The sequence below is a fragment of the Pituophis catenifer genome, unplaced genomic scaffold, assembly GCF_029215685.1.
Source record: "Pituophis catenifer annectens isolate HBS135680 unplaced genomic scaffold, rPitCat1.0.hap2 SCAF_15, whole genome shotgun sequence".
Taxonomy (NCBI): domain Eukaryota; kingdom Metazoa; phylum Chordata; class Lepidosauria; order Squamata; family Colubridae; genus Pituophis; species Pituophis catenifer.
Window position 1 is genome coordinate 12,080,107 of NW_027256895.1, and position 24,927 is coordinate 12,105,033.

Consider the following 24,927-nt stretch of genomic DNA (forward strand, 5'->3'; position numbering starts at 1 on the left):
GTACCTATTCACCAAATGGGCCTCAGACTATAATGAAGTTCATTCCAGAGCAGGAGATCTGCCAAATTTCGTTATGTAGACTATGAAATGAATTGCTACATGCGAAGCTTTCAATGGTAGAGGATTCTAGCTACCACAATTGTGTCATCTTTTTCGGTTTGTTTTTCCTTCATTCCTATAATTCTCTTAAATTTAAACACCCCATTGAGAAGCTGCTGCTTTAAAAAAAATTCTTGAAATAAAGCACAGCTTTCTCAGGAACAGCCTATTCCTTTTTTCCTGCCAGTATTTTTTTATTTATTTATTTGTTCTTATTTCTATACCGTTCTTCTCCAAATAGGACTCAGGGCGGTGAACAGCCAAAGTAAAAAACAATACATACAAAATTTAAAAGCAGTTTAAAATAATTAAATATTTTGGCTGTAAATTAAAACAACCCAATTTAAAATCAATTTAAAATTTAACTCAAGCCAGCCCAGCTAGTTGAAATAAATGGGTTTTCAGGGCCCGACGAAAAATCCGGAGGTCTGTTATTGTACGTATCTCTGGGGGGAGGTTGTTCCAGAGGGTGGGCGCCGCCACAGAGAAGGCTCTCCCCCTGGGAGTCGTCAGCCGACATTTCCTTGATGACCAGTTTTAACAGGGAATTTTTATTGCAAAATCCAAAGAGAAATATCTGTTTAGCTACAAATTGCATGATTTTGTATAAATCGCAGATCCTACATTGAAACTAAAAGAAGAGAAATAAGAAGGTGGGGAAAAAAGTGTTTAACTTACTTGGAGTTATAACCAGCTGAGTGCCAGATCCGAAAATGATTTTTCTGTAGTTATCTTTCACAGCAATACAGTCCTTTACAAAAATTGCAGTAGATTCAGATGCTACCAGTAGCTTCAAAGATCCATTAGGTAAAAGTGCAGATTTTCACTGTCTAGTTTTGTCCGATTCTAGGGGATGGTGCTCATCTCCATTTCCTAGCTAAGGGAGACAATGTTGTCCGAAGACATTTTCTGTGGTCATGTGGCCAGCATGACTATACTCCGAGATGCATGGAATACTTTTACCTTCCCACCAAAGTGGTGCCTATTTATCTATTTGCATTTCCATGCTTTTGAACTGCTAGGTTCGTAGGAGCTGGCTCAAGAATGGGAGCTCAAACCCATCACATATTTGAGTCTCAAACCACCCACCTTTCGGTCAGCAAGCCCAGTGACTTAACCCTCAGGCCACTGCATCTCTTTAAAAAGCCATTAGCATAGCCACATATTCAGTTTTCTGTCCAATCCAGAATCCTCTATCTCCATATCAGTCACCCCCATCCATAATTACCTATATTTGCACAATGTAATTTCTACCTTTGTGTTACCAAGTTGAATCTGTGGTTTTGTTCCACCTATCAATATCATTCTGTCTCGTATACTGTTCACCCAGGGGAAAATCTCTTTACAAAACTTGAGGATCATTCTACAGCACCCTGGCAAAGAATAGAATAGAATAGAATAGAATAGAATAGAATAGAATAGAATAGAATAGAATAGAATAGAATGGAATGGAATGGAATGGAATGGAATGGAGTGGAGTGGAGTGGAGTGGAGTGGAGTGGAGTGGAGTGGAGTGGAATGGAATGGAATGGAATGGAATGGAATGAAATAGAATAGAATAGAATAGAATAGAATAGAATAGAATAGAATAGAATAGAATAGAATAGAACAGAACAGAACAGAACAGAACAGAACAGAACAGAACAGAATAGAATACCAATAGAATGGAACGGAATGGAACGGAACGGAACAGGACAGGACAGGACAGGACAGGACAGGACAGAACAGAACAGAACAGAACAGAACAGAACAGAACAGAACAGAACAGAACAGAATAGAATAGAATAGAATAGAATAGAATAGAATAGAATAGAATTCTTTATTGGCCAAGTGTGATTAGATACACAAGGAATTTGTTTCCGGTGCATAAGCCCTCAGTGTACATACAACAATAGTGAAAGGTCATTATCATAGTCCTTGTAAAAATACATTCATCATAACACATTAGAAGAAGGGAGATTGGAATGGCCAGTGACATTCCAAACAGCAGCTCAGAACAAAAGTCACACTGAAGAAAGGATCAACACAGAAGCCGACAAAAACATTTTCAAAGCATTACACAAGTACACTAAAGTTTAATATTACTGAACCAACTTACTTGGCCTAACCATCAGCCTGGTGCCAGATCCCCAAGTTATCTTCTCATTTGTAACTCACAATGTTACAGTCCCTAACAAAAATGTTTACAACATAGGCAGTAAACGTGCAGAATGGGGTTGTCATTTTCTCACACAAATCAAAAAAACTGATGGATATAAATTGTGGGCGGGAAGAGGAAGGAAAAAAAAAAACCCCGTTGCACTGACCACAGTCCAAGCTCTATTCCTTCCTCTTTAGCCCAAGAACCAAGGGCTAAAACTTACTTGGCATTACGACCAGCCTAGTCCCACTTCCAAAAGGTGACTTTATTGAAGTTAGTAGCACTCACAGTGCTTTCTGCCTTGACAAAAACATGCCTTCCTATTTACCGTAGGAAGCACAACTTTCTTTGGAAAAGCTAAATATCTAGATTTTAGGATTCAAATGTCGAGGATTATGGCTACAAGTCATCCTCGATTTACAACCATAATTGAGCCCAAAATCTCTGTTGCTAAGCAAGACCATTGTTAACTGAGTTTTGCCCTCTTTCCTGCCAGGATTTGTGAAGTGAAACACAAATGTTTCAGTTACTGAGTGAATCTGGCTTCTCTATTGACTTTTGCTCGTCAGAAGGTCACAAAAGGGAATCACATAACCCCGGGACACTGCAACCGTCGTAAATATGAGTCAGTTGCCAAGCATCGGACTTTTGATTGCATGGTCATGGAGATGCCTGCAAGTCGGTCACAGCTGTGAAAAACGGTCATAAGTCACTTTTTACAACATTGTAACTTCCAACACTCTCTAAATGAACTGTTGTAAGTCGAGGACTACCTGGACTTGTTGAGGACTACCTTGACTACCTTGTAAGTCGAGGAATACCTGTTGGAAATCCACAGCAATATTTGGACATTTATAAAATGAACACCTATAAAATACTTTTGTTTAGGCTCCCGGTTTCTTCTTCAGAGGTGTTAATCCACTCTGTCCTTGCCATCCCATAATTTCCAGATTCTTTGCAGACATTTCCAGATTCTTACTTACTTCACTTATATACTGCTTCACAGTGTTTTACAATCCTCTCTAAATGGTTTTTACAGAGTCAACCTATTGCCTGCCCCCAATGATCTGAGTCCCTCATTTTACCAACCTCGGAAGGATGGAAGGCTGAGTCAACCTCGAGATGGTCAGAATCAAATTCTGACCAGTTGGCAGAGTTAGCCTGCAATACTGCATTCTAACCATTGCACCACCACGGCTCTTTCAAGACTCTTACTTACTATGCCAATTGACCCGTTCAGAAAAAAAGTTCTTGGAAAGGCACTGAATCTATTACATTAATTAAGCCTCCTTAAAAGAGAGGAGCATGGGAGATATGTCAAAAAGTCAATAAGAGTTGAAATATTAAAAAGGGCAAGAGATGACGGATAGATACAGAATACTTCTTAATATAGGATTTTCTTTATTAACAGTTAGAAAATAGAGGTAGAATTAGAAATGAGGAAAATATTACTACAGTAGTGGCCAAAATTGTGGAAATCTTTTGGGAAAAGTGTATTTTTGAAGTTTGATGGCTAATCACACCACTTTTTTTTTTTTTTGAGTTTCAAGATAATCATATTCCACTACTGGAATGGCCTGGGAATAGCCCAGACCTTAACCCAATTGAAAATCTATGGAGCTGACTAAAGAAATTTGTTAGTCAGAAGCGACCCAGCATAAAATCCAGTTAATAGAAGCAATCATTCAATCTTGGTTTCACATTATAACAGCTGCAGAACTGAAAGACTTGGTTCACTCCATGGGAAGATGTTGTAAGGCTGTAATTCATGCTAAGGTTACCCAACAAAGTATTAACTGACATAATAATTTTTGTATATCTCATTTTTTCTATGGTAATCATTTTTGTATACCTCATTTTTTCTACGTGTTTCACTTTTCTTCTTTCTACTGTAACTGCTATTCTAATAGCAAATCCTTCATAAAAGTTCTTGCATTACATTCTTGATTAAAATTATCTTTCCATTGATATAGAATTTTATAGTATTACTCCCCCCCCCCAAAAAAAGTGGTGTTATTAGCTATTTTTAGAAAATACACTTTTCCCAAAAGGTTTCCACAATTTTGGCCACTACTATATGTATATTGCTACATAATATATTACAATTACTATGTAGATGATGTAAATATTAGAAGAGCATTATCATGTATACCTGAATGGTATTACTATTTTTATTAGTATGGTGTATAAAGTAAATTGACCCATGCAATTTAAGAGAGAGAGAGAGGGAGGGAGGGAGGGAGGGAGGGAGGGAGGGAGGGAGGGAGAGAGAGAGAGCGCTTCCTGGCATCCAGCACAATAAGCAGTTAACTGTAGAAATGTAACTGCTTCAAATATGGACAGCAAATGCGAAAAGACAAAAGGTCTTCAAAACACAGACAGGTAAGAAGTTTCCTCAAGAACAATGCTAGTACTTGATGGTGTAATGTTAGTGGACCGACTTACTTGGCTTAATGATCAGTCTCGTCCCAGATCCCCAAGTGATCTTGGCATTATCAGTCACATTGTTACAGTCCCTTACAAAAACCCACTAGATCATGGCCAGACCTTGTTAAGCATAAAAATTATTATTCATCTCGTCAAAACCAAGTCAAGTCATCAACGATTCATCCTGACAAGAACTATTTCTCCACCTCCCCAATATTTTTTTATCTGCCCAATCAATATTTTCTCTTTTTCTCACTCTAATCCAGTTCTAGCCTCGTTCTTTTTCTAAATGCAGCGTTTGATTGATACTATTTATTTATTTATTTATTTATTTATTTATTTATTTATTATATTTCTATACCGCCTTTCTCCCGTAGGACTCAAGGCGGTATACAGTCAAGAAAAATATAGATACACAAACATCATAAAATTGCTAATTAAAATTATTATGATAATTATATTATTATTATACTAGACACACAATACAAAAATCGTTAATAACAGAAAAGGACTATTTTATTTTCCTAGATTAAGGTCCTCCAGATATGTTGGAGAGAAAAAAGCTACAGTGGTTTCCACCACATTTTTTGAAGACTGAGCTTCCTTTCTTTTCCTTTGCTTTTATGTAAGACCTGATTCCATACATAGAATACAGAATAAACAATCTTTTTAATTCTAGATTGGAAATCTAGAATCCTAGATTGGTAAAGTTCCCTCTGTTATTTCTTGTCTTGCCCTCAGGTGCTTTGGATAATAGGTTACCCCCCTCTTTTTTGTGACAGCCTCTCAAATATTGAAATATTGATGCTCCCAATATTTCTTTGTTAGATTAGAGCATTGAACAATGAACATTGAAACTTAGGAACTATGAAAAATACCATGTCTATTCCCAGAACACTGATAAAGTTTTTTTCCCAATCAAATCATCAATTTAATTTGATTTGATTTGATTTGATTTGATTTAATTTAATTTAATTTAATTTAATTTAATTTAATTAATTGGGGAACCCCAAAAATGCATGTATTTCAAAAGACTTACTTCCAAGAACTCTTAATCTTGTTCCACTGCCAAAGACAACTTTCCTGTTTCCTTCATTATTTATCACAGTGAAACAGTCCTTTTCATAAACCTGTTTGGCCTACTGTGCTTCTAGTTCTTTGAGACTAATCTTGTTGAAAGCCAGTGACGCATGATAAATGAACAATGTGTTGAAAATAGAGGAGTTTAGGAACATCAGAAAGTACTTGGACAGAGTCAGATCATTGGTCACTCCACAGCAAAATGCTCAGTTGTTTTCTAAAGATCGAAGTAATATTTTCTACCTAAGAACTATCGGTTCTTCTCTCCTTCAATTTATAGAATAGAATAGAATAGAATAGAATGGAATGGAATGGAATGGAATGGAATGGAATGGAGTGGAGTGGAGTGGAGTGGAGTGGAGTGGAGTGGAGTGGAGTGGAATGGAATGGAATGGAATGGAATAGAATAGAATAGAATAGAATAGAATAGAATAGAATAGAATAGAATAACAGAGTGGGATGGAGTGGAGTGGAGTGGAGTGGAGTGGTGTGGAGTGGAATGGAATGGAATGGAATAGAATAGAATAGAATAGAATAGAATAGAATAGAATAGAATAGAATAGAATAGAATAGAATAGAATAGAATAACAGAGTGGGATGGAGTGGGATGGAGTGGAGTGGAGTGGTGTGGAGTGGAATGGAATAGAATAGAATAGAATAGAATAGAATAGAATAGAATAGAATAGAATAGAATAGAATAGAATAGAATAGAATAGAATAGAATAGAATTCTTTATCGCCTCCTTATTATCCCTGGACAGGTGTTAAGATATCTGAATATAAAAACACTTTTTTCTATATTTTATGATTGAATTTAAGAGATTAATTAGAAATTTTAAACTACTTCTGAAAATCTGTATTTCCATGAATTTGTCATGGTCGCATACAAGCCTTACAATACTGTCTAAAAGATTGCAACAAATGATTCATAATGATCAAACTGGTTTTATAAATGGTAGACAAATGAAGAGTAATGTAAGGCAAGTTGTTAACCTATTGGAGTATTTGGGGAAGAACAACCAAATCCCTGCGGTGCTGATATTTCTTGATGTGGAAAAAGCATTTGATCGATTGAATTGGCAATTTTTATTGAAAATAATAGAAAAGATGCAGTTTGGAGAACATTTCACAAAATCTATTAAGGTAATATATCAGAAACAAACAGTGCAAATAATAATTAATGGTAGTTTAACAGATACTTTTAATATAGAAAAAGGAACAAGACAAGGATGCCGTTTGTCTCCATTGTTGTAATGATTGTTAAAACTTTTTAAATAAAAAAAATACCGTCTAAAAATTATTACATTAAAGCAAGCACATATATTGCTGGCTGGGGTATTCTGGGGGTTGAAGTCCAGACATTTTTAACGTTGAAAAGCACTGTTCTAAATCTTAGCATTTAAAATGTTGAGTATTGCAGCTACTGGAAATATGAACCATCATTTGGACATCTGTGCCAATAAAACTTTTCTTTCTACTATGGTGTAAATCCCAATTTTGCCTTTTCCACCTCCTAATTTAGCATGTTTCAAGATTTCTTTTCCCGGGCTATCTATTTGTTCAGAAACACCCCCCCCCCCCCCGTAAATATACTGAATCATAGCTTCATTAAAAGAGCTAAGACTCCATTGCCTCCTACAATTCAAATTCTAATAGTTGTGAAAATACTTATGGAAACTATCCAAGTCTAATAGGCTAGTAACAATAGGATACATGAATAGAAATAGATGAGAAAGGAAGGAAGGAAGGAAGGAAGGAAGGAAGGAAGGAAGGAAGGAAGGAAGGAAGGAAGGAAGGAGGGAGGGAGGGAGGGAGGGAGGGAGGGAGGGAGGAAGACTTTAGTTCTGATAATCACTGAGGATGCATGAAAATTTGGGATGAACAAAGAAGAGATTGTTCTGACCACAATAGTCCAGGATAACTTACTTGGGATGACAAGCAGCCTAGTCCCACTTCCAAGGAAAAATTTATTACTTCCACTGCCATACACAGTGCTTTCTGCCTTAACAAAAACATGACTTCCTATTTCTATCAGCCAGCATAACTTCCAAATGTCCAGGACTCCTTTTTTTTTTTTTTGGAGATCAGATGCTTCATTTGGACATCTGAGCCTATCAAGTAGTATCATTAGGGCACTAGTTTCTACTTCTGAGGTGTGAACCCACTCCCTGCCATTTTCTAGCCCATACTTTAGAGGATTCCCAGATGCTTCTTCAGCCATCCAATTTGTTCAGCGAAAGTTCCTATACGGGGTTTGTTTGTTTGTTTGTTTGTTTGTTTGTTTTAATTTACATTTCTTTAAAAGAAGCTAAAAACTAACTGGAACTAAGATAGGAGAAAAGAAGGAAAGAAAACAAAAACAAACAAAAAGAAAGAAAGAAGAAGAAAGAAAAGAAAGAAAGAAAGAAAAGAAAGAAAGAAAGAAAGAGGAAGGGAGGGAGAGAGGAAGGAAGGGGGAGAGAGTGAGAGAAGGTAAGAAAGAAAAAGAGAAGAAAAGGAAAGGAAAGAGGAAAGGAAAGGAAAGGAAAGGAAAGGAAAGGAAAGGAAAGGAAAGGAAAGGAAAGGAAAGGAAAGGAAAGGAAAGGAAAGGGGACGGAAGGGAAGGAAAGGAAAGGAAGGAAGGAAGAAGGAAGGAAAAGAAAAGAAAAAAGAAAGAAAAAGAGAGAAGGAAAGGAAAGAGGAAAGAAAGGAAAGGAAAGAAGGAAAGGAAAGGGGCAGGAAGGGAAGGGAAGGAAAGGAAAGGAAAGGAGGGAAAGGAAAGGAAAGGAAAGGAAAGGAAAGGAAAGGAAAGGAAAGAGGAAAGAAAGGAAAGGAAAGAAGGAAAGGAAAGGGGCGGGAAGGGAAGGGAAGGGAAGGGAAGGGAAGGGAAGGAAAGGAAAGGAAAGGAAAGGAAAGGAAAGGAAAGGAAAGGAAAGGAAAGGAAAGGAAAGGAAAGGAAAGGAGTTATACTCACTGAAGACTTATTTCTAGGTTGAATCTCTCCTTGATCAGTTTCCATCCATTATTCCTTGTTCCAGTTCCTGCAACCATTCATCATATGTTTTAGCCTCCAGTAATCATCCTGGTTGCCCTTCTCTGCACTCTTTCTAGAGTCTCAGCATCCTTTTTATAGTGTGGTGACCAAAACTGGATGCAGCGTTCTAGGTGTGGTCTTCTTCTAGTTCTTCTAGTTCAATTATTATTATTATTCTAGTTTAAATATGACTTGGAATAAGGTCAACCTACTTGCTCTTACACCTAACTTTGTTCCGACCCCCCCCCCAAAAAAAATGGGAGGCTAAAAACTACAACAAGAACATCTCATTCTACTAACTACTCAACTACCAACAAACTACCAACGCTGAAACTGTAGTTTCTCCTTAACTCTAAGCGCGAGATCCACAGTTTTCAGAGTTGCACGTTGTGTGCAAACTCACATGCATTTCAATATCTTTGTTCTGTTGGCAAGCACCAGGATTTGCTTTCCAACTCACCTGGTTCTCTAATGGGACTGATAGCTACTGGAATTTGGATTGAAATTATCCCTTTGCAGAAGTGACAGATGGAAGTCTGGATGGAGATTCTCAGTCATCCAGGTCATGGTTGTCCCGAAGGTGCTTTTTCAAGAGGCAACTTCTTAAGGGCATGGAACAACATAGGAGAACAAACACATCAGGACTAGATTCAGAAGTCATCCTCCATTTAAAAGGCAAAGGCCACTCTTTTAAAGACAACAAAGTCCACATTTTGGACAGAGAGGATCTGTTGTGACCCAGGCCCAAGTAGGTATTATCAGATGCAATCCATTCAAAAACAAACAGACTTTATTTAGAACAGCTGAGAATTAACTCATGCTAAGCGTAGACCAAACTAATTTAAAACAAATTCTTCATAACACAATTCTTCAGCCTTATCACCAACCTTGGTTTAATTAGGCAACCTGCCAAAGGCTTTTCTTGGCAAAAGTTCAGAAGCAGAAGATGCAGACAAGAAATAAATGCAGCAAGACAAGAAACAAATATATCAATGTTGTTTTCCGACAAAGAGCCCAAGAGCCGTTGCTGGTCTTTTAAGCCTTATGGGAGGGGTCAATCATCTCTTGGCCCTACTCCCGAGTCGTCCTTTTTGCCTCAGCTGCTCTTGCCTTCTGGCAGCTCTTCTCATGAGTGCACTAGGAATAGGCTCCTCCTGTTCCTCTGTCTCTCTGCTGTCAGCCTCTGCGGCTCCAGAGTCCGCACATCACTCCCTGATGGCCCTGGCCCCATCTCTGCCTCCAATGCAGAGCCCTCATCCGGGCCTTCCCCAGCCTCCAGGACTGGCCCATATTCTTCCTCAGCCTCCTCACTGTCTGACTCTGATGCCAGATCCACAGCCTGCTGGCGGACCACAACAGGTTTGCTAGTTTGAAAGAGGGGTCAAAGAGGCCATGTGTGTCAAAATTGAACAGCCCTCTCTCAACAGAGGGGTGGTGGTGGATACGGCATCATCTATCTCCAGTCTACAACACAGTCCTTTCAACAGTTCCAAGAAGGCTCCACACCCATATGCACCACTCAGGTGACCCTGAGGACACAGATAAACCTCCAGGTGGCCTTTGACGACTCTCTAAAAGAATGCAAATTTTTATTTATTTATTTATTTATTTATTTATTTATTTATTTATTTATTTATTTATTTATTTATTATATTTCTATACCGCCTTTCTCCCGTAGGACTCAAGGCGGTGTACAGTCAAGAAAAATATAGACACACAAACATCATCACGCAAATGATCAGCTATCTGCAAGGTGTATAAGTCCTTCCATTCCCCACCATCCAGGCAGAGCTGAAGAAGCTTCCTTAGATGAGAAGCAAAACATCTTCAAAGAAAAACCAGAAAGTCCAGTTGCCCCTTGAAAAAAAAAAAGCACCTTTGGGACATGACAGATAGAAACTGTTCTGTGTTTCTTGCTGTGTCCTTTGGCCCATTCTCAGTTGCACGTCGCTGTTTGTAAACTGCTCAACCATTTGAGCCGTAAAGAAAATCCCTCTCTTAAAATACTCATGTAGAAAGTTAGCACCCACCTCTCTCCTAGAAGACTGAAATATTCTGGGAAATATTAAAAAGATAATATGTTATCTTTTTAATATTATCTTTCCCTGGATGAGAAAAAGAGATGCATGTTTTTAAAGACAGAGAGCAGCTCCCTGACCCCAGCAGATATTTGGTGCCTATTGAGTAGGACTGGGCCAGCCTATCTATAAGACAATTAGATCTTCATCTCCAGGGTGATGGGATAAAGACATGACCCTCCAGGACATAATAGCAGTGGTGGGATTCAGTCAGTTCAGGCAAGTGCAGGCGAACCGGTAGTTAAATTGCTGGCTGGCCCCGCCCCGCCCTACCCCGCTCCACCCCTTCCAGGAGTCCCCATGCACCCCATTTTGGCTCCCAGGTAAGTGCAGGGAGGCCTCCCAGGCCCAAAATAGGGCGTGGGGGGGGAGGTGCGCCCCCCAGCCCATTTTTGCTCCCAAGAGGCTTCAGGGAGGCTTCCTAGGCCCATTTTCACTTCCCAGGAAGCTTCAGGGAGGCTTCCTAGGCCCAAAACAGGGCACAGGGGGGTGCAGGGTAGGTCCCTCGCAGTCCGTTTTTGCTCAGGGGAGTGCAGGAGGCCAAGTGCTGCCTGTCACACCTCCTGGCCATGCCCACTATGGCCATGCCTACCCAGCTAGTCATTAAGGCAGAGAACCGGTTGTTAAATTATTTGAATCCCACCACTGCATGATAATAGGAAATATCAGCAGAGCTCACCACATGGCACAACCAAGCCCCTTCATTGCATCACCCAGCAAGGTTCAACCAAACCTATCTCAGACAACCTCAGCTATGACCCTTGCATAGCCCCCTGGGAGTCTGACAACCAATAGAATACATTTCTTGCACAGGAACAGGAAGCTCAAGGGCAAGGCCCAAGAGAAGGTGTAAATACCTCTCTCTCTCCCTCCTCCATGTGTTCAGATTGCCCAGGACCTTAAAACCCATGTGGTCCTCTCCATCAATAAACCTCCTTTCCAATCAGCCTCCATGTTTCCAGTGTCTTTCTCCCCACTTGGAACTGGGGGGATATTTCTTCCAGCACTCATTCTGACATGGTTTAAGCTATTTGCTGAGCAGGATTCAGTAACTGGAGTTGAATATTTTAATTCATTGTCGGTCATAATACATGGTTAGAATTAGAGTACAGATAGCCCTCGTCTTTCAACAGTTCGCGTAGTGAGCATTCAAAGTTACAACGGCGTTGGAAAAGGTGACTTATGACCATTTTTCACAGTTACGACCTTTGCAGCGTCCCGTGATCCACATTCATACACTTGGCAACTGGTTCACATTTATGACCGTTGCTGGATCCCGGGCTCACGCCATCCCCTTTTGCGACCTTCTGACAAGCGAAATCAACGGGGGAAACCAGATTCACTTAACAACCGGGTGACTAACTTATCAACTGCAGGGATTCACTTAACAGCTGAGGCAGGGAAAGGACGCAAAAGGGGGCAAAACTCACTTAACAACAGAAATTGGGGGATCAATTATGGTTCTAAATCGAGGATTACCTCTGTGCTGAGGAGTTCTGAATATCTTTAAAACCGTTTCTTTTTTGTCTACCTTCCTCATCGTTTCGCAATCATTCCTTTTCCTTTTCAGTTCTTTTAGGCAAAGTTTTCTATGAGATTCTACCATCATTCAGACTTAAATTATAGGCAAAACCTACCTGCTTTTACTATTAATTCTGCTCCCTTTCCAAACTGAACAAGGAACTTCTTATTTGCTAAAACCACAGTCAGTGAAAGCTTTACAAAATTGTACACCTCTGCTATCACAACTGGATCCCTTCTGGGTTTTTTTTGTAGGGCTCCAGATTTTGAGCTTAAGATCATATAATTTGGGACAAAACTACAGGGAGCCTTTGCTTAACTACCACAATTGGGACTGGAGGTTCAGTCATTAAATGAAGCAGCTGCCAAATGAAACAATGACTGGGCTTATGATCAGGGGTGCAATCCAGCAGGTTCTGGAGAACCGATAGTGGAAATTTTGAGCAGTTCGGAGAACTGGAAATACCACCTCTGGCTGGCCCCAGAGTGGGGTGGGAATGGAGATTTTGCAATATCCTTCCCCTGGAGTGGGGAGAGAATGGGGATTTTGCAGTATTCTTCCCCTGGAGTGGGGTGGGAATGGAGATTTTGCAGTATCCTTCCCCTGCCATGCCCACCAAGCCACACCACACCAACTAAGCCACACCCACAGAACCGGTCGTAAAAAATTTTGGATTTCACCACTGCTTATGATCTTACTTCAGCTTTTCCTTTGCTTTACAAACCTGCCCAGGTCATAAATAGTGATAGCACTTAGACTTATATACCGCTTCACAGTGCTTTACAACCCTCTCTAAACGGTTTACAGAGTCAGCATATTGCCCCCCAACAATCTGGGTCCTCATTTTACCCACCTCGGAAGGATGGAAGGCTGAGTCAACCTTGAGCCTGGTGAATTCGAAGTGCCAAATTGCAGGCAGATGGCAGTCAGCAGAAGTAGCCTTCAGTACCGCACTCTAACCACTGCGCCACCATGGCTCAAATGGTGGAAAGGGGTTGTAAAGTTATTTTTACTTCATTGTTGTAATTGCCAGAGGTTGTTAAATAAGGCAGTCTCTAAATGAGGACTTCCTGTAAATCTAGTCATTTTAAAAACAAGCGTAAAAAACAATTCAAATGTTGCCCTGGATGTCAATTGATTGCTTTCTTTATCTATTCATTGCTTCCAAATAGTGTAGCCACTCACTCCAATGGCCTCTAATTGTTTTGTGTTCTTCTTGCCAAGAAACTTCTACATCTCACTTGATGTAATTCTGAGAATTTAAATCCACAAGACATCCCAAAACGTGCAAAATCCTGATTCTAAAGAAAACAAACAAGACTAAGAAGACCAGGAATACTGAGATGGAACAAGCACATGTTCTCAAAGTGGTAGAAAGTAATAAAAGCTCCATCTAATTGGATCTCAATCAACTTCAATCTGGTGACACCAGACCAGATGAATGGGCTTGTGAGTCCTATCTGGTAATTCCCATCTAATAGCCTATGTAGAAGAGACCAAGATTAGAGAAGATACTCACAAATAAAGACAACTCATGGAATTCAGTACAACTTGCTCCCAAGTAATTGTCTATTGGATTGTAGTTGAGGTCCTTGAACATCTTGTAAATCATCTTCTCCACTCAACTGTGCTGCAAGTTTTTGATCTGCTTCTCTTCTTCCCCTTCTCACTGTGTTTCTCACTGCACAGAGGTAGATCGCTGAATCGTTCAGTTGGCTGACTGATTTCTTCATGTGGTAAGTCTTCTCCGCTTTATTATGGACGGCAATGAAGTTTTGAGGGAGGCCAACATCTAGATTAGGTGTCGAAAAACTGCTCTTAAAAAGCTTAGGCGGTTGTCCAAGATATTGAATGTACCAGAATGGACTTGGTTGATAATCTATACTTCGGTCATATGTGCAATTGAGTAATATAGGTTGTCCTTCTGTGACGGTTACCCTGCCTTCCGTTTGGGTTACGGTCTGTCCCGCAATCTTTTCTGCAGAAAAAAACAACATTAGATAAAGTCGGTGGAAGGAATCACTCTTTACTAAAGTTGACTTTGATAGCGTCTGATAATTTTTCTAGTCAAAATCTGCAGAACATTTTTTATTTTACTATATAGTAGCTCCACACAATGTGAATGTACATTTGATTTTTTTTTAATTGTTTATTCTGCCAATGATATAATATAATATAATAACAGAGTTGGAAGGGACCTTGGAGGTCTTCTAGTCCAACCCCCTGCTTAGGCAGGAAACCCTACACCACTTCAGACAAATGGTTATCCAACATCTTCTTAAAAACTCACAATGTTGGAGTATTCACAACTTCTGGAGGCAAGTTGTTACTCTGATTAATTGTTCTCACTGTCAGGAAATTTCTCCTTAGTTCTAAGTTGCTTCTCTCCTTGATTCCACCCATTGCTTCTTGTCCTACCCTCAGGTGCTTTGGAGAATAGCTTGACCTCCTCTTCTTTGTGGCATCCCCTGAGATATTGGAAGACTGCTATCATGTCTCCCCTAGTCCTTCTTTTCATCAAACTAGACATACCCAATTCCACCAACTGTTCTTTATATGTTTTAGCCTCCAGTCCCCTAATCACCGTTGTTGCTCTTCTCTGAACTCTATCTAGAGTCTCCACATCTTTTTTATATTATGGCAACCAAAACTGGATACAGTATTCCAAGTATGGCCTTACTAAGGCATTATAAAGTGGTATAAACACTTCCCGTGATCTTGAGTCTATCCCTCTGTTTATGCAGTCTAGAACTGTGTTGGCTTTTTTGGCAGCTGCTGCACACTGCTGGCTCATCTTTAAATGGTTGTCCACTAGGACTCCAAGATCTCTCTCATAGTTAGTACTATTGATCAAGGTGCCACATATACTGTATCTGTGCATTTGGTTTTTCTCGCCTAAATGTAGAACCTTACTTTTTTCACCATTGAATTTCATTTTGTTAGATAGCGCCCAATGTTCAAGTCTGTCAAGATCCTTCTGTATCTTAAGCCTATCTTCTGGAGTGTTGGCTATTCCTGCCATATTCATTTTATATGTCCCCTATCTCACTCTCCCAAGTGACTGGGGCCATTTAAGATAAAGATAAAGATTCCCCTTGCATATATGTGCTAGTTGTTCCCGACTCTAGGGGACGGTGCTCATCTCTGTTTCAAAGCTGAAGAAGCCAGCGCTGTCCGAAGACGTCTCTGTGGTCATGTGGCCCACATGACTAAATGCCAAAGATGTACTGTTACCTTCCCACCAAAGGTGGTCCCTATTTTTCTACTTGCATTTTTTAACGGCTTTCGAACTGCTAGGTTGGCAGAAGCTGGGACAAGTAACAGGAGCTCACCCCGTTACGCGGCACTAGGGATTTGAACCGCTGAACTGCTGACCTTTCGATCAATAAGCTCAGCGTTTTATCCACTGAGCCACCACGTCTCCAATGCCCAAATTGTTCTTCTCACCAGCAGGCAAGATAGGTCACCTGACATGGATATCCCTAGATTCTTGTGGGCAATGCCATGAATGAGACCTACTCATAAATTCAGAACAGAATAGCAGATTGACAGTTGGAAGGGACCTTGGTGGTCTTCTGGTCCAATCTCCTGATCAGGCAGGGAATCCTATACCATTTGAGGCAAATGGCTGTCCAATCTCTTCTTAAAAACGTCCAGTGTTGGAGCATTCACAACTTCTGGAGGCAAGTTGTTCCACTGATGAATTGTTCTGTTAGGAGATTTCTCCTTTGTTCTAGGTTGATTAGTTTCTATCCATTGCTTCTTGTCCTGCTTTCAGGTCCTTTGGAAAATAGGTTGACGCCCTCTTCTTTGTAGCAGCCCCTTAGATATTGGAACACTGCTATCATGTCACTCCTAGTCCTTCAACCTCCATTTAATGTGCATGCTCCTTAATCTTAAGCACTGACTTCAAGTTATCAAGACAAAGAAATAAATCCGCCATCACTTACTTAAGACTTAGTTTGCACCCCATAAAGGGATGTAAGCACTAGGATCATTTATATAATTTTTTAAAGAAGTGTCTGGATTGGGGGGGGGAGGCAGAAAGAGAAGAAATTATCTTCACTTACCTAAGATTAACAGCACCAAGAACCATGCAAAAAACATCTTGCTTGATCGAGCAGAGAAGAAGTTAAGAAGAGATGCAGAAGCAAAGCAAAGAAACATATTTTGATTGGCTTCTGAGATTTGCACTGCACTCAGTATCAAACAAAAGGTTTGTGAAATCCAGCCCAACTTTTTTGTCAAGCAATTGAAAACGAAATCTTCTAATGGTTGAACCCCATAGGATGTGGTTAGTGGTTAAGAATGTCTCTGGGAGTTGTAGAAAGTTTTTCATTTTACATTTGTACAGTGACTAGTTTACCCTGTAAGTGGAAACAGCCTGACAACTACACCTTGTGTTTGAAAGTGACATAGCATGGTGAGTTTCCAACCAGAATTGATGAAGCTACTGAAACATACCTCATTAGAATAGAGTAGAGTAGAGTAGAGTAGAGTAGAGTAGAGTAGAGTAGAGTAGAGTAGAGTAGAGTAGAGTAAAGTAGAACAGAACAGAACAGAACAGAACAGAACAGAACAGAATAGAATAGAACAGAATAGAATAACATTTTTTTATTGGCCAAGTGTGAGTGGACACACAAGGAATTTGTCTTGGTGCATATGCTCTCAGAGTACATAAAAGAAAAGATACATTCGTCAAGAATCATAAGGTACATTCATTCATTGGGCACTTTGACTACCAAACAGAGTTTTGCACCTGGGAATAGAGTAGAGTAGAGTAGAGTAGAGTAGAGTAGAGTAGAGTAGAGTAGAGGAGAGGAGAGGAGAGGAGAGGAGAGGAGAGGAGAGGAGAGGAGAATAGAATAGAATAGAATAGAATAGAATAGAATAGAATAGAATAGAACAGAACAGAATAGAATAGAATAGAATAGAATAGAATAGAATAGAATAGAATAGAATAGAATAGAATAGAATAGAATAGAATAGAATTCTTCATTGGCCAAGTGTGATTGGACACAGAAGGAACTTGTCTCTGGTGCATATGCTCTCAGTGTACATAAAAAGACAAGATACATTTGTCAAGAATCATACGATACAACATTTAATGATTGCTTATTTGCATAGGGTGCAAATAAGCAATCAAATAATAGTAGGAAACAGTCAATATAAATTGTAAGGATACCAGGAACAAGGTTACAGTCATACTGTCATAAGTGGAAGGAGATGGGTGATAGGAATGATGAGAAGATTAATAGTAGTGCAGACTTAGTAAATAGATTGACAGTGTTGAGGGAATTATTTGTTTAGCAGAGTGATGGTGTTCGGGGAAAAAATGTTCTTGTGTCTAGTTGTTCTGGTGTGCAGTGCTCTATAGCATCGTTTTGAGGGTAGGAGTTGAAACAGTTGATGTCCAGGATGCTCGGGAAGATGGACTTTGATACTGAAGCATGGATCTTTTCTTTAGGAGCTCAGTCTCCATAATTCAAGATGTTCCAGGAGGTCAGCATAATTTAGATCATATTTGTCTTCAAAGAGGTATGCAAAAGTCCATACATATATCAAAGACTGGAAAACTTCAGTCAACTAGGTAACACCAAGACAAAAACTAAAACTGAATGTCTCCAGTACCATCTTTGTAAGCATTTAAGGAACAGAAATGGAAGATACAAATCATAGCTGCTGATGGTAGTATGTGGATGTTCCCTTAAGTGAAGAAAGCATGGGTGGAGAAGCAGAGAATGAAAACCTACAGGAATGGCACCAACCTTCTTAGAAATTGTAGTCTACTTCTCAGAATAACAGACTGAAGGAGTTGGAAGGGACCTTGGAGGTCTTCTAGACCAACCAACTGGTCAGGCAGGAAACCCTATACTATTTCAGGCAAATAGTTGCCCAATATATTCTTAAAAAATCTCCAGTGTTGGAGCATCTACAACTTCTGGAAGCAAGTTGTTCCACTGATTAATTGTTCTAACTCTTAGGAAAATTCTCCTTAATTCCAAATGGGTTCTCTCCTTTATTAGTTTCCATCCATTCCTTCTTGTCCTGTCTTCAGGTGCTTTGAAGATAGCTTGGCTCCCTCTTCTTTGTGGCAACCCCTGAGATATCAGAACACTGTTAACATGTCCTCCTTTTCATTAAACTAGACATATCCAATTCCAGCAACTGCTCCAGTCCCCTAACCATCTTTGTTGCTCTTCTCTGTAGTCTTTCTAGTGTCTCAACATCTCTTTTACATTGTGGCAACCAAAGCTGGATGCAGTATTTCAAGTGTGGTCCTATCAAGGCATTATAAAATGGTATTATAGGAAGAAAGTTAAGAGGAACGTATTGACCTGACCTGCTTTCTATGGGCAACTTCAGTGGAAATTAGTTATAGGAATCAGAATTTTATTAAATGTGAGAACCAAAGACCCAAAATGTTGGCATTTGGACAAGTTGAGGCTAAATAGCCATTGGACTGGAATGCTTTAGTTTAGATTTCCGCATTGAGCACAATGTTAGAGTCCAAGATCTAAATGGACCCTTCCAATGCTACAATCCTTCCTTCCTTCCTTCCTTCCTTCCTTCCTTCCTTCCTTCCTTCCTTCCTTCCTTCCTTCCCTCCCTCCCTCCCTCCTTCCTTCCTTCCCTCCTTCCTTCCTATATATTTTTGTCGTGTTTAATTAGGGGATTTAAAAAGAAAGAAAGCAAGGAAGGAAGTGTCGAAGCATGAATCAGCCTCATTCCCCCCCTGGGGAAACTGTAATTAATTAGAGGTGAATGGATCTTGTTTTCCATGCTGTATATTTTAAACAAAGAAAACCTGAAATATATTCTAAGAAACATTTTATTATAAAAACAAACAAAACTAGGTAACTACATCTTTACCGGACAAATGAACGATCAGGAAGTTAGAAAAGAAAGAATGTAGACATGTGCAGTAGCTCAGAAATCTGGCAAAAACTTAATGCAGTGACAACCCCTTCTTTGTCAGTTGAGCGGACATCAGGTACTGCCATCAAGTAAGGAAAATCTTCTTACGCAGATACTCATGCTGAGCTGCTGGAAGTGGTTTGTTGAGCATGTCAGCAATCTAATCATGTGTAGGCACATTCTGCAATTTTACAAAACATTGTTTTCCATGCTGTATACTTTAAAGAAAGAAAACCCGAAATATATTCTAAGAAACATTTTATTATAAAAACAAACAAAACTAGGTAACTACATTTTTACCGGAAAAAGGAAAGATCAGGAAGTTAGAAAAGAAAGAATGTAGACATGCGCAGTAGCTCAGAAATCACAAGACAGTTTTATCTCTGTTACTACAGATAAATAAAGTTCTCTGGCCAGGCTACCGTAAGTCTTAGGATGGAAGCTCAGCTGGCAAACATTTAATACAGTGACAGGAAGGAAGGATGCAAAAAAGAAAGGAAGGAAGGAAGGAAGGAGGGAAAGAAGAAATGATGGAGGGAGGGAAGGAAGGAAGGAAGGCTTAATCTAGAACTGAAATGAATTGCTAAGTCAACAAATTCATCACTCATCCTTTTAATCTTCATGGCAAAAATGATTCTGGGCACATTCAGATTGCTGTCTGTTCATGATTAACAAAACAATCAACATATTTTGCCCTTCCTTCCTTCCTCCCTTCCTTCCTTCCTTCCCTCCTGCCTGCCTGCCTGCCTGCTATATATTTCTGTCATGTTTAATTTGCGGATTGAAAAAGGAAGGAAGGAAGGAAGGAAGGAAGGAAGGAAGGAAGGAAGGAAGGAAGGAAGGAAGGAAGGAAGGCTTAATCTAGAATTTAAATGGATTGTTAAGTCAACAAATTCATCACTCATCCTTTCAATCATCATGGTAAAAGTGCTTCTGGGCACATTCAGATTGTGGTTTGTGTCTTCCCAATTATCTTTCTTTCCTCTCTCTGGTGGCAGCTGCATTGCAAGAAAGGGTTCTTGCTAAAGAGACTCACTAGGATGTGACACAGTGTATACCAGAGCACAGAGGTACAAGGCCTGGTCCTCAAAGGTGACTTTGGTGAAGGAGAGGATGCTATTTTTTCGCTCATCAGGAATAATCAAGGAAATTCTCTCCCCTAAATTGCTCTGCTCTTTTCCCTTGTATCCAGTTGCAATGAGATTGGGAGGCTGGCTAGGGAACAGTCGGTACCAAACGATGTTTTCATTTGTTTTAATATTGGGATGGGAGCAATTGAGGTCTACTTCTCTTCCATTGGATGCTTCTATCAGGGGTTCCTGGACAGGATTTTCAGCTTGGCAGAAAAGAGTTCCTGTAAAGTCAAACACAGGAAAAGAACAGGAAATCAACATCTGTGGCCCCTGATGGAACTCTTGAATGTTCTTGAATCAATAATACCACTGGGATGTTCTTAATATAGAACCGCTGAGGAGTAGCACAGTCTCCATCAGAATAGACCTGTAAGGGATCTTGGAGGTCTTCTAGTCCAACCCCCTGCTCAGCACAAGATGTTGTGAAAATATTTACAGACCTCTCACATCCTGGACATAAATTGTTTCAACTGCTACCCTCAAAATGATGCTATAGAGCACTGCACACCAAAACACCTAGACTCAAGAACAGTTTTTTCCCAAATGCTATCACTCTGCTAAACAAGTAATTCCCTCAACTCTGTCAAACTATTCACTAAGTCTGCATAAATATTTTGATTAGTCTTCTCATCGTTCCTATCACCCATCTCCTCCCACTTATGGCTGAAATTTTGTTGCTTGTATCCTTATGATTTATATTGATATTGTTTCCTAGTATGATTTGATTGCTTATTTGTACCCTATGACTATCATTAAGTATTGTATCTTTTGATTCTTGTTGAATGTATAATTTTTTTTTACACTGAGAGAAGATGCACCAAAGACAAATTCCTTGTGTGTCCAATCACACTTGGCCAATAAAGAATTCTACTCTACTCTACTCTACTCTACTCTACTCTACTCTACTCCATTCTATTCTGAGATCGTATCCTCCAGTCTTTCTTTAAAAACCTCCAGCGATGAAGCACCCACAACCTCTGATCCAAGGAAAATGAAAAAGTGATTTCTTAAATATTACTTACTTGATAGGAGAGCCATTAATATTAGAGAGAAGGATGCCAAATTCATGGTGAGGAACGGAGGCATTTCAGTTGAACCGATTTAGTCAAAGCAGCTGGGGTCTTCTCTAAAAATGAGTCCTGCACAGAATATCTCCTGCCTTCTTCTGATTTTCTCTGTTGTGGTTTTCTGTGTGTTTCAGCATAGAGTCCCATGACTATTTCATTGGCTGTCAATTACATGAATCTCATTTGGCTTCATTCGGATATGAATCTAGCTCCCCACACTGGTAAGAGAGCCTATGTTGAAAAGGCGAGGGAGTTTATTATGAGGAAATGCAAAAAGCAGCCTATCGTGAAAGATGGCAGGTGTCCTTGGAAGGGGGACAACCACAGTTTGTCTGCCACGGTCTTCTCTCAGCCATGGACCTTCACTGAATAGCAGTGGTGCCCACAGGGGTGTCAAAAGGACACAAGGTGGCGGTGGATGCATGTTGTATTTTTTGAACATCCTGGTGGACACCATATCTTGGATCGATGGTTCCCTCCATCAACAGGATGGTTGCTCTGAGACGAACTTCAAAGAATATTTCCCCAGAAGCTAGAATGAATTGCTAGAGAAAAGGCAGGAGAGAAGCATGAATTGTAACAAAAACTGTTGAGATTGAACACATTCATCTACCCGTTTGAGAATTGGTCTCTGGGCTGCATGTACATCCATGTTTGCTATGGTTAGACTGGAGTTCAGTCATGTGTTGGACTTGAAATGTGTGAAATTACAATAATGAGATTTGCTGGGATTTTCATTTTATATTGCAGAGCCAAAGAAGAACAGAAGAGAGATCTTTCAGAAGGAGGAATAATTATGAAGGGCAATATGAATATTTCTTTTTCCATTTAACCCATCAATACTGAAGACATTGCTAATCTGATGTATACATAAAACCTCAATATACAACAGTGAGTAGAGATTTTGAATTTTGTTTCCATTTTTCCAGTTGAATTTCTTTAAATCTTTGAGGGGTCCCTGGTTCTCTCTGAGCTTTCTTGTTTCTTACAGACATTTCATTACCCAAACTAAGGTAACATCATCAGTGCTAGTAGTCTCCTAGTAGCTACTAGCACTTATATTGTCATATCAACCCTGAACTACAAATATTCTCTTTTAAATGTTGACTTATTAATTAGTGTTGTAGAGACTACGGAGAAAAACAGATTCTTTTAACTAACAAACAGCATATTTTGCCCTTCCTCCCTTCCTCCCTTCCTTCCTTCCTTCCTTCCTTCCTTCCTTCCTTCCTTCCTTCCTTCCTTCCTGTTTAATTAGGGGATTGAAAAACAAAGGAAGGGAGAGAGGGAGGGAGAGAGAGGGAGGAAGGAAGGAAGGAAGGAAGGAAGGAAGGAAAGAAAGAAGGAAGGAAGCAAAATAGAGGAAGGAAGGAAGGAAGGAAGACAGGCAGGAAGAAAGAAAGAAAGAAAGAAAGAAAGAAAGAAAGAAAGAAAGAAAGAAAGAAAGAAAGAAAAATAGAGGAAGGAAAGGAAGGAAGAATACAAGAAAGAAAGAAAGGTAGAAAGCAAAAAAGAATGAATGGAAGGAAGGAAGAAAGAAAGCAAGAAAGCAGGCAAAACAGAGGAAGGAAGGAAAGAAAGAAAGAATAAATGAAAAAAGAAAGATTGGAAAGGAAGGAAGAACATAAGAAAGAAAGAAAGGTAGATAGATAGAAAGCAAGAAAGAACAAATGGAAGGAAGGAATTCCCTCCCTCCCTCCTTTCTTCCTTCCCTCCCTCTCTTCTTTCTTTCCTTCTTTCTTTCCTTCCTTCCTTCGTTCCTTCTTTCATGTTTAATTAGAGGATTGAAAAAGAAAGAAAGGAAGAAAGAAAGAAAGGAAGGAAGGTAGGATGGAAGGAAGGAAGGGAAAGAGGGAGAGAGAGCGTGAGAAAGGAAGGAAGGAAGAAAGAAAGAAGGAAAGAAAGAAAGAAAGAAAGAAAGAAAGAAAGAAAGAAGAAAGAAAGAAAGAAAGAAAAAAGAAAGAAAGAAAGAAAGAAAGAAAGAAAGAAAGAAAGAAAGAAAGAAAGAAAGAAAGAAAAAAGAAATGAAGGAAGGAAGCCTTAATCTAGAATTGAAATGAATTGCTAAGTCAACAAATTAATCACTCATTGTTTCAATCATCATGGCAAAAGTGCTTCTGGGCACATTCAGATTGTCAGCTGTGTCTTCACAATTATATTTCTTTCCTGCCTCTGGTGGCAGCTGCATTGCAAGAAAGGGTTCTTGCCAAAGAGACTCATGAGGATGTGACACAGTGTCTCCCACAGCACAGAGGTACAATGCCTGGTCCTCAAAGGTGACTTTGGTGAAGGAGAGGATGCTATTTTTTCGCTCATCAGGAATGATCAAGGAAATTCTCTCCCCTAAGTTGCTTTTCTCCATTGAGGGTGGAGACAGCAGCCAGACGTGGGTTGTGCTCATTGGACAGAGGTTGGACTGAGCCTGTAAAATCTTCTTAAATCCTTCCCCTGTTGCTAGGGCACCCAGTTTTTTGCTCAGTCGTCAGACTGGACAGTTGTGTGGAAAGTGTTCTCTAGATTCTATTGAGTTAGAGTTTTATTGCTATCTGATTGATTCTGGATTGTTTTGACTTAGGATTCCTTATTGACTATTCTCTAGCCTGCTGGATTGGATTTGGTGATTTTATTTTCAGCAGCTCCTTTGGAGCTGCTGAGGTCTCTCTCGCCTCGGTTGCTGTCAGCCTCATAAAGAAAGGGGTTAGTCAACTCTTGCCTTATAATTCTTAAATAAACCAATTTACCTGGTGTTTGAAGCCTGTGGAGCCTTGCGCCCCCCCCATCTGCTTTGGAAGTTCATTTGGCTCTTATTATTTATCGTGGAGTTTCGCGCTCTCCTGGGCTAGCCGCTCGTCGGCTATTACTTCTCCTCTTCTTATTGCTGTTGTTTTGGAGACTGTTTGATGCCAATTTGTCTTCTGGGACTTCACCCCCTACAAGCGCTACTAGCTGGACGCTATCTAGCTGGCTTAGAACTCGAGGCTGGAGAACGGAGCTGCTGCGGCTGTCGCCCTTTAGCTCAGCTGTTTGGCGCTAAAGCTTGAGGCGGAGCGGCGCGCTCCCTGCCTTTGCCGCTTGTCGGCTTGATTGATTATTAAGTACTGTTCTGTAGCCTAGACGCTTTTTTAGCGTCGTAAGTGATTTTGGCCCTTTTGTTCAGGAGGCTCTCGCCCTCACCCTTTTCTCTTATTAACGCCGAGCGCGTTGGTTTTGAAGAAGAGCCTAGCGCTCTAACAGTCTGTCACTGGGCGCCATTTTGTGACAGAAGAGCTCGTTCGTTCCCTGTCTATTTGTTGGGCGCCATTTTGGACACAGTCCTTCTAGGGAGGGCGGAGTTTCACAAGGCCTTCTGAGTTTTTTTTTTTTTTTTTTTTTTTTTTTCCCCTCTCTTGGCACTTAGACACTGAGTGGGTATAAGAAGTAACCATTATAAGGGGTTCCTTATAGTGTCCTT

General features: G+C 40.0%; 1 protein-coding gene across 1 annotated transcript in view; it reads right to left on the reverse strand.

Annotated features, from left to right (window-relative positions):
• Positions 1-23,838, reverse strand: part of LOC139324368 (M1-specific T cell receptor alpha chain-like) — a 139,884-nt gene extending 116,046 nt beyond the window's left edge. Inside the window, exons 1-2 of the mRNA XM_070954080.1 lie at positions 23,562-23,838; positions 20,335-20,630 (exon numbers count right to left, since the gene is read on the reverse strand). Of these exons, the coding sequence (XP_070810181.1) occupies positions 20,335-20,630; positions 23,562-23,838 (573 nt within the window). The remainder of the gene's footprint in view (positions 1-20,334; positions 20,631-23,561) is intronic.
• Positions 23,839-24,927: the final 1,089 nt, after the last annotated feature.